This window comes from Hibiscus syriacus, unplaced genomic scaffold (genome assembly GCF_006381635.1).
Source record: "Hibiscus syriacus cultivar Baekdansim isolate YM2019G1 unplaced genomic scaffold, ASM638163v2 tig00110895_pilon, whole genome shotgun sequence".
Lineage (NCBI taxonomy): Eukaryota > Viridiplantae > Streptophyta > Magnoliopsida > Malvales > Malvaceae > Hibiscus > Hibiscus syriacus.
The window spans coordinates 1,579,065-1,594,227 of NW_024062903.1; the positions used below are offsets into that span (position 1 = coordinate 1,579,065).

Sequence of the window (15,163 nt, forward strand, 5' to 3'; positions counted from 1 at the left end):
CGTTTTGGGTCCAGATCTGACGGTGCATGCTTGGCGGTGGTAGATAGCTTGAGAACCCTTACTAGGGTTTTCAAAACCTTAAATGTTGGGCTTCGGGTTCTGTAAATGGGTCTGGTATGAAGTATAATGGGTCTGGGTAACACAAATGAACTTTGTAATTTAGTTTGGAATTGGACTTTTATTTGGGTTTTATGATGTAAATGGGTGTATTTGGATTAATGGCATGACTTGTAAAATGGCCATTTATCTAAACTGATATGGTCTAAATGGACATTTAACATTCATTTGATAAAAAATAAACACTTAAAACTCAAAATGAGCAAATACGGTTATCAAGCTCAAATCCAAAATATTCATAAATCCTTGAGCTATTTCTGTCTAGGTCGCCAAATTTCCTCAACACTTGTTGACCAAATGCAAAGCTCCATGAATCCAAACCACCAATTTTGATCGACTCAGAATTCATTTTCGATCCGGGTACTGAACAAAATTAGGTTATGACACACACTAATGAAACTAATTAAAAAACACATCAAAAAATTTGTTAAAAAATGGAAGAATAATCGGTTTAGTAGAAAGAAGATATGTCACCACACAAAACAAGAACCTTTTGCAGAAGGAACAGACGAATGCTACAACTGTCAAACACTAAGAAAAATTAGGAAATGTAGGCCAAAGATGATGTATACCCTTAACCCATTAAGCTCATTTATATAGCATCACTTTAGCTATGCACTATTAGTTTGACCCCATATAGACTACTTGGGCAAAAATAGATTCTACAAACAGATCCAACAAACTTCAACAACACCCCAAGCTGGATGTTCAATATTTACCCTATTTCAACCACCTTTCAACACCTCCCCAAGCTTGATCTTCAACATTTACCCTGCTTCAGCCAGCCTTCAACAAGCATAAAAAAACCACAAAACACCAGAAATAAAAGCTACACAACAGACATCATTGATGAGCAATTGTTTTTTGAAGAAAGACAACCTTAAGATGCTCTCTTAACTCCTGAAATCGAGCTGTGGCAAGTGGGCTTGTAAGAATATCAACAATTTGAAACTGAACTTGAACATAATTAACTTCCAACGTTTGACCAAAAACGTTTTCACGGACAAAGTGAACATCAAGGTCCACATGTTTAACTTTAGCATGCAGAATCAGATTAGCTGCCATAGCAACAGTGATGGTTTTATCACACCAAATAGTAGGAAATTTAATGAATTTCAACCCCATGTCACTTAGAACAACATTGACTGAAAGCATTTCAGATGTAGCATCAGCCAAGCTGCGGTATTCAGCTTCACTCGTGGACGTGGACAAATATCGTTGCTTCTTCGAGCACCAAGACAACATGTGCTCGCCCAAAAACACACAGTAAGTAGATACTGAGTGACGATAATCTAGATCACTTCCCCAATCTACATCAGTAAATGACTTCAAGGAAAGTTCATTATTACTTGGTGCTAACCAAATACCATAGTCTAAGGTGCCTTTAAGATACCTGAAAATCCATTTTACCCATGACCAGTGTGATTCAGAAGTATTCTGCATAAACTGGGTAACTTTGTGAACAACAAAAGAGATGTCTGGCCTCGTGTGACAGACATAATACAACGCCCTAACTGCACTTCGATACAGCTGACCATCAACAGGTGCACCACCATTGGTTTTACTTAGCTTAGGAACAACTGGAATATGTGTCTACAGGTTTAATGTTGATCATGTTGAACTTGTTAAGAAGTTCTTCCAGATACTTCATTTGGCTAATAAATAACTATGAGTCAAAATGAATAGCTTCAATTCCTAGAAAATAGTGAATAACTTCCATGTCCTTTAATGAAAACTTGGCATTGAGTTGCTTTATAACCTTCCGAACACAAGCATCAGACGATCCTGTAACAAGGATGTCATCTTCATAGACAGCAACATACAAAACATTATCATTAGTTACTCGAACAAACAAAGAATTATTAGCTTGAGAAGAATGAAAATCAATATAACGCAAATAGTCACAGAGTTTGTTAAACCAATTCCATGGAGCTTGTCGCAAACCATAGAGCGCATTCTTCAATCGACAGACAAGAGGTTCACCATTTTTTCCGATTTGTTCAAATCCCTCAGGCTGCCTCATATAAACTTCCTCACACATATCTCCTTTGAGAAATGCATTGTTCACGTCAACCTGTTGAACCTACCACCCACGTAAAACAACAATAGAAAATAAACATTTAGAGAGAAGAATCAAACAATCGGACTGAACGTATCCATGAAATCACAACCAGGGACCTGGAAGAACCCTTTTGCCACCAGCCTAGCTTTATAATGATAAATGGTACCATCATAATTATATTTAATTCGGAAGAGCCATTTACACACAATTGTTTTTCGATTAGATGGAAAAGGTACAAGTTCCCAAGTTTCATTATCCAACAGAGCTTTGTATTCAACCTCAACATCAGGCATTCAGTCCTTATGTTGCAAAGTTGCACGCACATTTTAAGTCATTGAGCACAATATGAAAAATCTTTGGTTTGAATACACTAGCCTTACTGCGAGTAATCATTCTATGGATGTTGCCACTTTGATCAACAAAGGGCTTTGCATGAACAACCGTAAAAGAAGCATAATCCTTGGCACTACTTGCTTGATCACCAATATTACCACCCTGACAACCACTATTAATAGAGTCATCATGAGGTTGACCACGAACACGTTCTATAGAGCTGGACATGGGTGCAACAGAACTTTGTTAATCACCAGACTATTGTGGGACAATCTCCACCTGATTGTTGCCACCATCAGATTGAATCTAACCATCATTGACATGACCATCGCCAATTTTCACAGCTGCAGGAAATGAAACAGCCCATGAGTGTCTAGATGAGTCGCGCATCCGGGGCTATTGACCATCTGCACGAACTGAGCAATAAGGAAATATATTTTCATTAAACATAATATTTAGAGAAATACAAACCCTTCCAGTATCATCAAGACATTGATAGACATGATGCTGTGGAAAGTACCCAAGAAAGATAAACGCCTTTGATCGGTACTCAAATTTATGTCTATTACATGCCCTCAAGCACGAAAAGCACTGGCTCCCAAACACTTTTAAAAATTGGTAGTTAAGCATCTTCCCATATAGCTTTTAATGTGGCGAAATACCACCAAGAGTGCTTGTTGATAATCTACTGATCAAATAAACTGCAGTGAGAACAACATATGACCAATACTTGAAAGGCACTGAAGATTGAACAAGAAGAGTTAAGGTAGTGTCAATGATATGGCGGTGTTTCCATTTCACTATGCCCTTTTTTTAGACATATGAGGGCATGTGACACGATGTTGAATCCCAGCAGCATCAAGCTCTTTTTCAAGAGCTCGGAACTCACCTCCACCATCCGTTTGCAAAGCTTCAATGTTAATATGAAACTGATTCTTTATTAAATCATTGAACAAAGAAAAGACATCGAATTTATTCCTCAATAAGTAGACCCAACAATTTTTGGTGTACATGTCTACGAATGAAACATACTACAACCAATTTCTGGACTTAATTGGCGCAGGACCCCAGACATCAGTTTCAACCAGTTCAAATGGTCGAGTATACACCATGGTAAAAGACGTAAAAGCAAGGTTATGACTCTTCCCTAATTGACAGACACTACACAAACGATTAGTTTCAGTTTTATTCATCTTATGAGAAAGAAAAGTCATGACACTGTGAGATGGATATCCCAAGCGTCTGTGCCACAATCAGTAGTAGAAACAGATGCAAAAGATGTTATATCAGAAAATGATACAACATGTGTAGTAGTGGTATGATGCACAATACCATAAGAGTCAATAACAGTATCAAAACAATACAACCAATCTTTCAATTTTCCTTCTAGTTGAACTGCCCTCGTAGTTTCATCATTCACAAAACATTTATATGAATGAAACTCAAACATACACATTATTATCACATGTAAACCTAGAAACAGACAGCAGATTCCTTGTAATACGAGGCACACAAAGCGCACTATTAAGCTTAAAATCACTACTACCAACAGAGAAGATATCATTGCCAATAATATCTTTAATGTAGAACCATCACCAAGATATATATTACCATTCCCGAATACGATTGAGATAAAGAAGAACTAGAGCCTTCATATGTGACGTGATGCGCAACACCCGAATCAGGAAACCATTTATAAGCAATATATAAGACTCCTCTAGCTATGAGAGAATTGACATTTGATGTGTTGTCAGTCTCACATTCATCAGACAGATTGTTCCCTGCAGGAGAGCTCACAAAAGGATTGTAACATACATTAGTAGTCTCAGAAGAAAATTTACAAACATTAGCTTAACCATCAGCATGATGCTTAAAATGTTGAGAAGACTCATTTTTAAAGGTTTTATCAAAACAATACTAACACCGCCCAACCAAATGGCCCAGCTTACCACACAACTGGAACTGATGCCTAGGACGACCCTTATACCAATTACCAGGCTGATTCTTGCCTTGATTATTAGAAACACCATCACTCCGAGCATTACTGCCAGTATTACCCCTATGATTGGCCATGTTTATACTGTCAGTTACCTTAACAGGTTCTCTAATGCGGGACTCTGCATCAATAAGCACAAAGGTTACAGTATCAAATGTATATGGCTCTCGACTCACCGTTATAGCATCCACAAATGGTTCAAACTCAACTGGCAATCCATTAAGAAAAGTAACAATTTGGTCAATCTCAGACACTAGATACAATAAGTTGTATTTATAGTTTGATGAGAAATACAATTATAGATACCTAATAGATTGATGTTATATCCAATCTATATAAAGAGTTTTTACGGCAAGAGAAAAACCTATATTCTTGAAAGATCACAACCTAAGCAAAATCAAGATTAGTTCAGGTACGCTTCTACGTCTCGCATTTTATTCTTAATTTGGTATAATCAGATCCTAGTTATCTTTATATTTATTATAGTTTGGTTCTAATAATAAATTGTAATAATATATAAATGTTAAAGATTATATTTGAATGTGGTTAAATATAGGTTAAAGAATATATTTTTATTATATCAATATTATTAATTGTCACATCCATCTTTCATCAATTACTTAATTATAAAAGATTATTTCATAACTTTTGATAAACTTGAGTAATGATTTAGAAAATTTTCATAATTAGGGGATATAAATAAAAACTATGATGCTACCCCATAAATTAGAAGTTCTTGTCCCTCAGCTCTGTTCCAGTTAATAGCTGCTACCCCTAAATACTTGAATAGTGGAAGAAGGAATATATTCAATTCATTCGCTTAATCAAATTGGGTAAAATGAAGGTGAAAGTAGTGTGCAGGAAACTGTATGACTACATCCGATACGATCTCAAAGAAATAGCTTTTCCTTCTTCATTGCCTGATCCTCCCCACATCAAAAAACGCCGCAAATTGACTTGGCACGAGCGTTTCCTAGTAAGTTTCCCTACCTTTGTTGTAGTTTAGATTACTGATTGATTTCTGGGTTTAAACGATGAATGCTGCTAGGTTCTGTATTTTTTTTTGTTCCCATCCTTTCTTTTCCCGTTTAAATAATTGTATTTGTTGATGTTTTGTGTAATAGGAAAGCTATTTTACTATCGGCTTTTGGTTTAGTTATTACTTCCACTTTAAAGAGCATTATTCTATCACTCTCCATTATAGTGAAAATAGTGAGCTTGGTTAGTAAACGAACCTTTTTTTTCATTTTTCTTTTTGCTGTAAGTAAAATATTTCTAACTCTATTTTTTATGGAAAATAAAATGCATGGTTTTACCTTAAATCATGGCGTGTGTTTGAAAGTGCTTTACATTTGAACGTATGCTGGTGATTCTGTAATTATTTTTGTTTATTATATATATGCATTCTTGCTTTTGTTGTTTATAACAAGTTAAGGATAAAGAAGATAGAAATATCACAGGTGCCATATCTGGTACTCCAGGAGCAAACTGGATCAGTGAAATTTGAATTGATTAAATGACTTTTTAAGTACCATTCTGCTACGGTGACAGTAAGGACTTGAATCTCAAATTATGATCAAGGACATATGGTTTGCCTATTCTATAGTGAATAAGAGGCATTTTTCTTCAAGTATATCAGTAGTAAATATCTTTCATCGATATTTAGGTCTTGAAGGAGGCCTCAAGGCTTTATGCTGCAAGCTGGGTGAGGGATATTGGTCCTGATCTTCGACCAAATGATTATAAGAAGGATGATGAGACTGAAGGTAAACCCAATGGTGATAAGAGTAGGGCTAAAGTGACAGAACCTTCAACATTGGAAGACATTGGTAAGGAAATTTACTCTGTGATTTCATATCATGAAACTTATCTGATGTATAAGTTGTTCTATAATGAATCATGAAGTATATAACATAGCTTGTGTAGTACGTGACAACTTCTATATACAATAAACCTTTTGTTCCTTAAATTATTTAAATACGTGATGCAGTTTTTTGTTATGAATAGACCATTTCACTTCTAATGGATCCTTTAGACTTGAGCTTGCAACTTCGTATGGAGGTCAAGGAACAATGTGCTGTAATGTTGAGCTCTGAAGAAATGTATGATATTGAATGTGCAAGCTCCTTCTGTTTAATGGTTGGTGCTAATAAGGGACAAATTAGTCTTAGAAGTACCAAAAACTTGGGTTAAACCATATTTTTGGTCTTAGTTCTAAAAGCTTCCCTATTTTCCAGGTCAGGCTCACTCCCCCCCCCTCTCTATTCACCGAAATTCCATTTTCTTTCAACTCTCTCATTTTTTTATTACATACTCCCTATCACTCCTGATGTAAGTAGATTCTTTCTTCCTTAGATCCTGATCCTCAAGCTCTTCTTGCCATTACTTGATAGAAGGAAATCAGACTAAGGTTTTCATTTCAGTTTCCCTATTTAGTAGAACTCTTCTAGAGGTAGCATGATTCTTTGATTTTTATCCCCTTGTTGCTCTGTTCATAGGATTTGTTAGCTACCTTAAGTTCCAAGAGAAAGTTAGAGAGAGAGCGTGTGAGAACTCGGGGGGTATTGCTTCTTCAGACAAAGGTAGATCTTTGCCTGGAGGAGTCTCTTGGGTTGCCTTCGTGGACAACCTTAGCAGGTATGTGAACAGAAGGGAGTTATGGGATCGTTTTAATCGTTATGGTAAAGTGATTAAGGTATTCATTCCTTTCGTTAATAGGAGACCAAATTATAAGTATTGCACGTTTGCCTTTGTGCACTTTGCAAGTAGAGAGGATCTGCTCCTTGCAAAGGGTAGGATGAATAATGTTTTGATTGATGGGAGGGCAATTTCGGTTTCGATTGCGAGATTCCAGAGGAAGAATAGTTTGAGGAGTTCGGAGCGTAGTAGCGTGGCGGGGGCTAGGAGTGAAAGTGCAGAGGAGCATTGGGGGAGAAGCTCGAAGTCCCGGGTTCACGATGGAGGGAAGATGCCGGTGAACAAGTTTTATGATGGAAGGTCATATAAGGATACGGTTGTGGGAGTTAAGGAAGGTGAGGGCATGAAGGTGAGTAGTTATGGAGTTAACAGGGGAGTCAACAATTATGGAGTCTCTAGGGAGGGGAAGAAACCTTTGGATGTGTTAATTCCTAAGGATGAAAGTTCTTAGTTGAGAGCGTCTTTGACTGGAATTTGTAAGGAGACCTTTGAAGTTGATTTCGTGCAGAGGGCTCTTACAACTGAAGGTATCAATGCTAAGGTGGTTCGTTGGGGTCATGCTAATAATGCGTGCTTAGTAGTTTTCCGATCTGTAGAGGAGAAAGTAGCAACGGTGGAAGAGAAATGGGAGGCTCTATCATTCTGGTTTGATAGGTTGGAACCTGTCTTGGACGTGAATAATGTCCCTTTGATGTATTGTGCGGTTTCCTTGATAGGTGTCCCTTTAAACTGCTGGTCAGTTGATTTTTTCACTAGTTTAGCTTCTAGATGGGGCGCTCTAGTGAAGATTCAGGAGCAATCTGTTCTGAGATCGGATTGCAGAGTGGCAAGTCCGTTTGATATACCTCCTCAGGTCTATGTTAAAACGTTCGGTAGGTCGTTTACTGTTAAAATTAAGGTGGAAGGAGGTGAAGATTTTTTCCCGGTGTTAGACGAGGTGGTTGAAGAAGTTGGTACTGTGGATCCTTGGGCGGAGAATTCACAGGAGTGGAACCAAGGGGATGAAGTGGAGGGGCAGGATGGGTTAATGGGTAGTCAGAAGATGTCAGGCTCTCAGGTAAGAGTGGAAGCATGGGTTCGGGATTCTCCATGTGGGGTTGGTACGCGTGGCGAGGGGTGTGTCAAGGAGAAAGAAGTTGGTGATTGTAGTGGGACTATTAATTTATGTTTGGTGGAGACTGCTTCGAGTGGAGATCCAGGTCAACAGGAAGTGTTGGGGGAATTTCTCGATGGAAGAGAAAAAGGATTGAGCAAGGGAGCTGTCTCTTTGAGGATTGGAAATTGTGACCAAGATAATAGGTTAAATTTTAAATTGGGGTCGGTGGAGACTAGTGGGCCTTCAAATGGTTTTTTGTAGTCTTAAAAATGTTGGTAATAAGTTGGTTTTAGTAACTGATTCGGGGATGATATTCATACTGTTTATAGGATGAAGGAGGGGGATGTTCTTCAGCAGTCAGGCTCGAAGGCTGCGGCTCAAGAAGATGGTTTAGAGATGGAAGGTTCTCGTGGTTCTCTTTTGAGTTCGAGTGTCAGAAAGCTAGATGGGAATCAGGGTGCGAGGTGCTCGATAATTCCTTTGGATGATAAATGCAAATCACTGGGAAAGGAGGGAATTAGTTTTAAAAACTCGGTCCAATTCCTGTCTCGTCCCTGGAGTAATGCAAACCACATGAAGTTAAGAATTGCTCCCACTAATTCCGGTAGTGTCGGCTCGGACGGTGAAGTTTCTATTACTTTTCTTGATAGAATATATAGAAGGGTGGATAGGAGTTTTTGTAGGGATTCTTTGGACCATGATAGGAGAACTTTAGAGCATTCACACCCTTCGGGTCATGCAAGAAGTGAAGCAGTTGCTACCAGGGAGGTTTGTGACTTGTTGGGGATTTCCTTTAAAGAAGGGTAGGAAGTTTTCGAAGATCAGATAATGAGGATGGAGTTGATAGGGGTTCCTCGGGATTCCTGAGTGTTGGTGACTGGTTGTTTAAGGTTGTTCTCATTGTTATTCAAATGTCTCATTTGAAAATGATCTCTTGGAATGTTAGGGGACTGGGGAAATCAGAAAAAGTACGAGTTGTTGCTAGATTAGTCACCAAAGTTAAACCTACCATTATGCTTTTGCAGGAAAATAAACTGAATAAGTTCCAGAATGGATTTTGGAGGAAATTGGGAGGTACTTGGTTGAAAGGAAAAAGCTGTCAGCCAGCAGTTGGATCTGCAGGGGGCTTAATATGTTTGTGGAATGATAATTTCTTTGAAGTCAATAGGGAATTTTATCATAATAGATTTATTGCTTTATCAGGGAAATTTAAGGCTATTAATTTTGAATGTGTTATTATTAACGTATATGGTCCGGCTGTAGAGGCTGATAAGGAGGTTTTCTTCAGGGAGCTGAGTAGTTTTGTGCATACTCTAGAATTGCCAGTGTGTGTAGGGGGGGATTTCAACGCTTACCTTGATCCAGAGGAGAAAATTGGAGTGGCTCAAAATTGGCATTCTTTGGATATTTTTAACGCTTTTGTACAGGGTTTTAATTTTTTGGATTTACCGTTAGTTGGAGGGAGGTTTACTTGGTGCAATAATAGGGAGTTTTCAACTTGAATAAGATTAGATCGGTTTTATTAACGGATAGCTTCTTTCAGAATTTTCCAAAAGCAATTCAAAAGCTGTTACCTAAATCCCTATCCGATCATAATCCTTTGTTGCTTGAAGAAGATTGTATAGAATGGGGTCCTAAACCTTTTCGGTTTTTCAATTATTTGTTAGAGGAAGATGGGTTTGATGGGGTGATTCAGACTCGATTTATAATTTGAAAATGGAGAATGGTCGAAGGGGTTTGCTTAGCATACTACAAGGAACAAAGAAAGAAATAAAAAACTGGCCAAACACAAATCAGAAGGGGTTTTCGGAGCAGATTTCTGTTGTGGAAACAAGAATACATGAGTTGGAATTGAGGTCTCAAGGTGGTGGCATTTCTGCTCAGGACAGGGAGCAGCTTCTGCGTTGGAGGAATGATTTGTGGAATTTGCACAGGAAGGAGGAAAGTATTTGGCTACAGAAGTCAAGACAAAAGTGGATAACGAATGGGGATAGAAATACCAGATTCTTCCACTTATGTGCCTTGAATAGGAGCAGAGTAAATGCAATTTCGACCTTGAAAGTGGCGGGTGTTGAGGTTACTGATCCGGACCAGATTAGAGCTGCTATTTCAGATTTTTTAAGCGCAGTTATAATGACAATTCAACTCTGGAGGTGGACGAAATTAATCTGAACTTTGCCAAATTAACAGATGACCAAATGGAAGGTTTAGAGGCTGCTTTTTCGGAAAAGGAAGTGTGGGAGGCTATCTTCTATTCGGACAACGCGAAAGCACCTGGTCCGGATGGATTTACTATGGGATTTTTAAAAAAATTCTGGCCTTTAATGAAGGAGAATATTATGAAATTTGTTCAAGATTTTCACAAAGGTAGGCAATGGGAGAATGGGGTTAATCATTCTTTCATTTCTCTAATCCCCAAAAAACTGAATCCAGAGGTAATTGAAGATTTTAGACCCATAAGTCTTGTTGGCAGCATTTATAAAATAATTTCTAAAGTGCTTTCGAAAAGGCTAGTTTCAGTTATTAATGAAATTGTTAGCCCATCGCAATTTGCCTTCATTCCGGGAAGACAATTGCTTGATTGTGCTCTTTTGGCTAATGAAGGCATTGAGAGTATTGGAGGAAAAAGGGGAGGCGTGGAGTAGTCTTCAAAGTTGATTTCCGTAGGGCTTTTGATTCAGTTGAATGGCCAATTTTACTGAGATTAATGAAGGTTATGGGTTTTGGAGATAAATGAATTTCTTGGATTGATCGATGCATTTCTACAGCCTCTATCTCGGTGTTAGTGAATGGATCTCCTACGAAGGAATTTCACATTTCTAAAGGGTTGAGACAAGGATGCAGTCTGTCCCCTCTTCTGTTCAATTTAGTTGGGGAACTTTTAAACTTAATGTTGATCAAGGCTGCGGATTTAGGCCTTTTCCAAGGGTTCAGAATCGGTATGGATGGTAATTCCTTCCATTTGACCCATCTACAGTTTGCAGATGATCTAATTTTATTCTGCAGTGATTCACCGATGCAGATCTTAAATATTAGGAGAGTTTTGAGGGTTTTCAGTGTTATGTCGGGGCTGCATTTAAATTTGTCAAAGAGCACTTTGTATGGCGTCAATTTAGGGGTTGATAGGATTAAGGATTGGGCTAAGGAAGCGGGATGTGGAGTGGGGTCTTTTCCAATGACGTACCTCGGTTTACCGATTGGTTCAAGTAGGAATTCTGTAGGTTTGTGGGAACCGGTAATCCAGCTTTTCATCAGAAGACTAACAGGTTGGAAAGCTAATTCTTTGTCGATGGGTGGTAGACTTGTGTTGGTTAAATCTGTGTTGTATTCTTTGCCGATTTTTTCTCTCTCTATCTTCAAAATTCCAGTAAAGGTGACTTAGAAATTAAATTCGTTGATGGATAACTTTCTTTGGGGAGAAAATCAATATAAAAATCGAATTCACTGGGTGAATTGGAATTCGGTGTGGAAGCCTTTTGAAGAGGGAGGGTTGGGAATCCTTGATATCAGCTTAATGAATAGAGCCTTGCTTGGGAAATGGGTTTTGGAAATTCGCAAATGAGAAAAACAGTCAGTGGAAGAAAATGATATGCTGTAAAAATACTGTTAGCAACTTATCTCTTGCATTATCACAGGCTGCTTCACCTATAGATTCTTGGGTATGGAGGGGTATTTTGAATAATTATGTAAAAAATGATTCGATGGGAGAGTGTTTGAGAACAAATTCCAAGATCCATTTGGGGAATGGTAGGTCAATTGCCTTCTGGACTGATGTTTGGGTGAATAATTTGACATTGAAAGCTCAATTTCCCAGGATTTTTGCTTTGTCGACGAATAAACGGGGGCTTGTAGCCGAGTTTGGTGGTTTTCTTAATAATGTTTTGGAATATTCATCTAAGAAGAAACCTATGTGACTGGGAATTGGAGCAGTGGTTACTCTTATGTCTTTGCTCGATAATATTGCGGTTTCTGGTTCTTTGGAAGATTTTCTTGCTTGGTCGGGAAATGGGGCTGGTTTGTACTCAGTCAAGTCTTATAGACAGACGTTGTCCAGCAATTCTGAATGCAGGTTTGAGTGGAAGAAATGGGTGTGGACAGGTTTGGCTCCTCCTAGAGTCCAAACCTTTCTGTGGCAGGTTTGCCATCGTAAATTGGCAGTCCGAGTGGAGTTGAAGAAAAGGGAAATCCCTTTGGATAATGTTCTTTGTCCGTTTTGTGGTTACCATGAGGAAACATTAGAGCACCTATTCTTATTGTGTTCTGTTGCAAGAGAGATTTGGAATAAACTACTAAAGTTATGGGATATTTCTACTGCTTTGTCTCAAGATCCCATTTCCCTCCTCTGTTCTTGGGCAAACCTACGGCAGAATTCTATTATTTGGAGGTTTATCCCGACTGTCGTGTTATGGTCAATTTGGAAGGCTAGAAACTTGGTGGTGTTTGACAACGGAAATATGGACAACACAGCTCTTTTCTTCTTCATTAGACTTAGGTTGGCTAAATGATACCTTGCGAAATACCCTACTGCATGTTTGCATACTGATATGCTAGTAGGGGATCCATCGCGGGCTGATAAGATTCAAAAACCTTCTTGTTCAAAGAAGGTTATTGGTTGGTCACCTCCACCATTGGATATGTTTAAATTTAACTTGGATGGGGTAGTAACAAGTGATGGGTTGAGAGGTGGAATTGGAGGTATTTTAAGAGATTCAAATAGCTCGACCTTAGCCACTTTCTCTACAGCAGTAGGGTCTACTCTTCCTATTCTGGCAGAACTAAAAGCTATTAAGGAGGGAATTGATTTTTTCTATTCATCTGGTTGGTTTAAGAAGGGAAGATTTATTATCGAAAGTGATTCAAAAAGTACAGTGGATTGGATTAAGAACCAACAACCTGCCCCTACTTCCTTGCGTGATCTGGTACAGGAAATTGGGGCTCTTATTTATGCTTTGGACGCTGTTCTTAGATGGATTCCTAGGAGCTGTAATATGGAGGCTGATAAGTTAGCTAAGCAGGGGATTGGTTGATTGTCTGTAGATTTTTGGTTTGTATGTTTTGTGTTTTCTCGGGCAAAGCACAAGCTTTGAGTTTGTAAGGGTGGTGGTAGTTTTGTAGGAGGTAAACCAATCAGGTATCTAAATTGGTTTACCCTAAGTCAGTGGTGTTGGTTATGGTTGTTTTTGGGGTGTCTTCTGTTTTTCTGTTTTTGAAGGGGTGTTTTTCTGGTTGTATCTTATGTAATTTCAGGTGTTGAATAAATTTCTAAGGCACTCTTTTCCCCCTTCCACTGATTAAGGAGCTTCGTTATAAGCTCCTATAATCAAGAAGAGGGTTTTTAACGAGGCCTACAATTCTTATAAAAAAAAAGAGTCTATGTACATTCTAAAGGGTTTATCTTTGATCATATTTTCTTTAATTATATTGTTAGCACCTGTGTTGAAGTCCTAAATTTTATGCTGCAGTTGGCATATTTTTGGTAAACACTTCCTTCTTCACCAGGCCAAGGTTCTATTGTTAATAAAGGAAGATATTAATATATCGTTAATCTCCTAGGTGGTTTTGGTTATCCGGGTTTCAATTCCTAGAGCCATCACTGTGACAAGTCCTAGATTTTATACTGCTGTTGGTTTTTGTTAAACAATTCCTTCTTCACCAGGCCAAGGCTCCGTTGTAAATTAAGTGGTTTTTTTTTTATCTTGATTTCAATGCTTAGAGCCATCAATGTGAAGGTCATTCCGATGTCTCACATTACCTAGATACTTATTTTGTAAATAAAGTTCACGCTCTGACGAATGATAGCATGAGGTGGCAGTTGCCAACATTTTAGTTTCTGAATTTCGTAATAAAATTGGTCACCCTGAAGAATGATAGCATGATGTGCCATCTGCAAAATTTTCATTTTCTGAACATCTTAATATATATTTATTGTGTTATTTTAGTTTTTTAAATGAAAAGTTTTAGCTGTTGATATTTTTTTTTACTTGTTTTTTGCATTATTTACCTTGTGGGTACATCTCTTTTTCTACCAAAATATTTTGAGGCTAAATTTCTCTCCTTTCCGCCTTGTTTTTCTATTTTCCTGGTATTATATTTATCATGCTGAATTTTTGCACTTTTTTTATGTTGTTTACGGAAATGATTTAATAGCGGTTGCTGCAAGAGGAGGGATGGATACTTTGAGGCCTGCTTTACAGAGGTTATACATGACAAGGGCTTCTGCGTATAGAGATGCTCTTAAGAGTTTTATAGAAGGATATCAAGAAGGTATCCAGCAGGTCATGGAGAAAAAGGAAGATTCTTCTAAACCACAGCAAGACAGCAGTGCCAAGAAAAATTCAACTTGATGGCTGTTACGTGCATAAAAGGAGATGCATGTGAGTACTTCTCCAGCATACCTATTGTAGATACAAGTTTAGAGCTTTGGGGGAGCTGGGTTGGCTTGAAATCACAAGCATGATCCATATACTGAGAATTCTTCATTCATAGTGGTGAAACTTTTCCTTCTTGACGTTTCATGTTTGTTAGTTTTTGTTTTTAGTTTAGTATTCAACATCCTTATGCTTGGAGAAATGTAAAAGAACCATGATGCCTTATGTCTATGGTAAGAGCAACCGGAAAAATTACTTAGATATCTGCTGCCAGTTGGTAAATGGAGCCAGTCTGCATACTGTACTTGATCTTAACTTAACTGTTCTGTAAGACCAATCCTGAACGAGCTGCTCGTACACCAAAGAAACCATAAATGAGCTTGAATATGAAAGAAAAGTACTGTTCCAGTCTTATTGCAAACAATATTAATTGATGTTCTATTTGGATGCCGCTTTTGCTATTTTTCTTTTCATTTGATTTTTTGCCTTTGAAT

General features: G+C 38.1%; 1 protein-coding gene across 1 annotated transcript; it reads left to right on the forward strand.

Annotated features, from left to right (window-relative positions):
* Window positions 1-5,289: 5,289 nt before the first annotated feature.
* Window positions 5,290-14,957, forward strand: LOC120145841. Its single transcript, XM_039159569.1, has 3 exons — window positions 5,290-5,484; window positions 6,175-6,337; window positions 14,449-14,957. Exons 1-3 carry the CDS (start codon window positions 5,347-5,349, stop codon window positions 14,643-14,645), a joined length of 498 nt encoding a protein of 165 aa, XP_039015500.1. The 5' UTR covers window positions 5,290-5,346; the 3' UTR covers window positions 14,646-14,957.
* The last annotated feature ends 206 nt before the right edge of the window (window positions 14,958-15,163 follow it).

Coding starts and splice junctions, on each gene's coding strand:
- LOC120145841 (XM_039159569.1), top strand. CDS start 5,347: ATGAAGGTGAAAGTAGTGTGCAGGAAACTGTATGACTACATCCGATAC. Junction 5,485..6,174: donor CTTGGCACGAGCGTTTCCTA/GTAAGTTTCCCT, acceptor ATCGATATTTAG/GTCTTGAAGGAGGCCTCAAG. Junction 6,338..14,448: donor TTCAACATTGGAAGACATTG/GTAAGGAAATTT, acceptor ATGATTTAATAG/CGGTTGCTGCAAGAGGAGGG.